Source organism: Apaloderma vittatum, unplaced genomic scaffold (genome assembly GCF_000703405.1).
Source record: "Apaloderma vittatum isolate BGI_N311 unplaced genomic scaffold, ASM70340v1 scaffold39242, whole genome shotgun sequence".
Classification (NCBI taxonomy): domain Eukaryota; kingdom Metazoa; phylum Chordata; class Aves; order Trogoniformes; family Trogonidae; genus Apaloderma; species Apaloderma vittatum.
In genome coordinates this window covers 1-1,901 of record NW_009703738.1, presented here as the reverse complement: position 1 = coordinate 1,901, position 1,901 = coordinate 1, and the positions used below count along the sequence as shown (strand labels likewise).

General features: G+C 48.8%; 1 protein-coding gene across 1 annotated transcript; it reads left to right on the top strand.

Annotated features, from left to right (window-relative positions):
- Positions 1 to 3: 3 nt before the first annotated feature.
- On the top strand, positions 4 to 1,631 carry LOC104270383 (histidine--tRNA ligase, cytoplasmic-like; the record flags this gene model as incomplete). Its single annotated transcript, XM_009864728.1, has 4 exons — positions 4 to 36; positions 820 to 936; positions 1,201 to 1,347; positions 1,575 to 1,631. Coding segments are annotated over 4 exons (354 nt in total), but the record flags the coding sequence as incomplete, so codon positions are not given.
- Between the last annotated feature and the right edge of the window lie 270 nt (positions 1,632 to 1,901).

The following is a 1,901-nucleotide window of genomic DNA, read 5'->3' as shown; positions in this document are numbered from 1 at the left end:
GAGCGGATCTTCTCCATCCTAGAGCAGAGAGCAGAGGTACGCACTGTAGGCAGTGCACAGGGCATAGCTCTGGGAAGCTAGTTATCATTTAGTACAGAGCTCTGCAGCTCCACAGTGATTGAGGGGCAGGAGTTTTGGGGGAGATATGGCTCCTCTCATGCCTGAATGCCCATGCACAGAAGACAGAACACTCTTCTGGAGCTCTTTGGGACACAACCATGTACAGCTGAGGGGAGCCTTTCACAGCAGATGCCAAGGAAGCATTAAAGACAGGCGCTGAGCTCTGGTCCTGGCTCTGAACTTTGTGTCTCAGTCGCTTTGCTCTTGTGAATTTTTTTTGTCCTGGGGATTGTCAAGTGATGAACTCGTTAACAGCCCTGGCACTCGCTCTGTAATGAGCACCCCAGGAAAGCCTGTGAGGAAATTCGTCACTGTATTTAGTTCTGAGCTTGTGTTTCCTAGCAAGTGAGGCTGAGGCAATGTGTTTGTGCCTGACGTCACAGGAGAGACTGGAAAGCTGTCCTGGTCCCATCCAGGAGGGCCAAGGTCCTACAGAAACAGCAGCACATGGTTAATAGTGTGTCGCAAGGCAAATTCTCCAGGGGACTCATTAAATGTGCCCGGGTTGTCTTATCTATGCATTCATTTTTCTTCTGAAATGTTCCCCATGGTCAGTACTGTTCACTGAAGAGTGGTTAGCTTTTAAGTGTACTTGTTTCGGAGAGCTAAGTTGAGGCCTGACAATAAGGGTGAGATGAGCTTCTGTTGCGAGCTGGAGATTCCCTCTGAGCCAGTCACAGACTGTGTCTGTCCCTGCAGGCTTCTGGGGAGAAAATTCGAACGACTGAGACGCAAGTGCTGGTGGCTACACCTCAGAAACATTTACTCGCTGCCAGACTGAAGCTCATCTCTGAGCTGTGGGATGCAGGGATCAAGGTAAGGATGTGGGCTTGGCGGTGGTACGGGTGAGGGAGAGAGCACCTGAAGGGCTCTGTAGGACAGCAAGTTATGTGTCTCTTTGAGACCTGGGTCTGTCTGAGATCTAGCAGGAGAGGAGAACAGCTGAGAGCGCTAAAGGCAACTACTTGTGGCAGGAATAGTGTGGCAGTTTTCTGTGTAGTTTTGTTCTTGGCTGTTTTGCTCCGAGATCGATTGGAGCACATTTTGCATTAATAATTCACCTTTTCCATTTGTTCCTAGGCAGAGATGCTATACAAGAAGGATCCCAAACTGCTGAAGCAGCTGCAGTATTGCGAGGACACAGGGATCCCCCTTGCTGCCATTGTAGGAGAGCAAGAGCTGACAGATGGAGTTGTCAAGCTGCGAGATGTCGCAACAAGACAGGAGGTGAGAATACCTTTTTACCCAGTTTCAAAAGTGCTTCCAAAATCTAGAGATTACTAAAAGGCTCAGAGACATTGTTCCTCTGGGGAGCTGTAGCACAGACCTGCCAGGCTCCAGCAAAGCAATAACAACCTCTTTTGGTATCGACAGCAAGTCCTTAGGGCCAGATTGAACTATGGTCTGTTTGGGGGTCCAGTGCTGCTACCTCTTCCTCTCTATTTCCTTTGTAGGTTGAAATCCCAAGAGAAAAGCTTGTTGATGAGATCAGAAGAAGGCTGGAGCCTTAGGACTTTTCTAACCAGAGCTGCTTGACTGAACTGTACAGCTGAAATGTCCCAGTGCCCTTAGCCATTCACTTCTTGCTGAACTCTGGTCACCAGCTACTAGCCTGAGGCTCACCTGCCTGGGCCAAGGCTGTGTCAACACAGAGTATCTATTTGGGAAGGAGAAAGTGCATTTTAAAACTTATGGACAGTGCAATCACCAGGTTAACCTGATTAATTGCTCTGAAAGATGGGTCAAGCTGGTGAGTTCCTAATACTGTGGTACCTGTAACC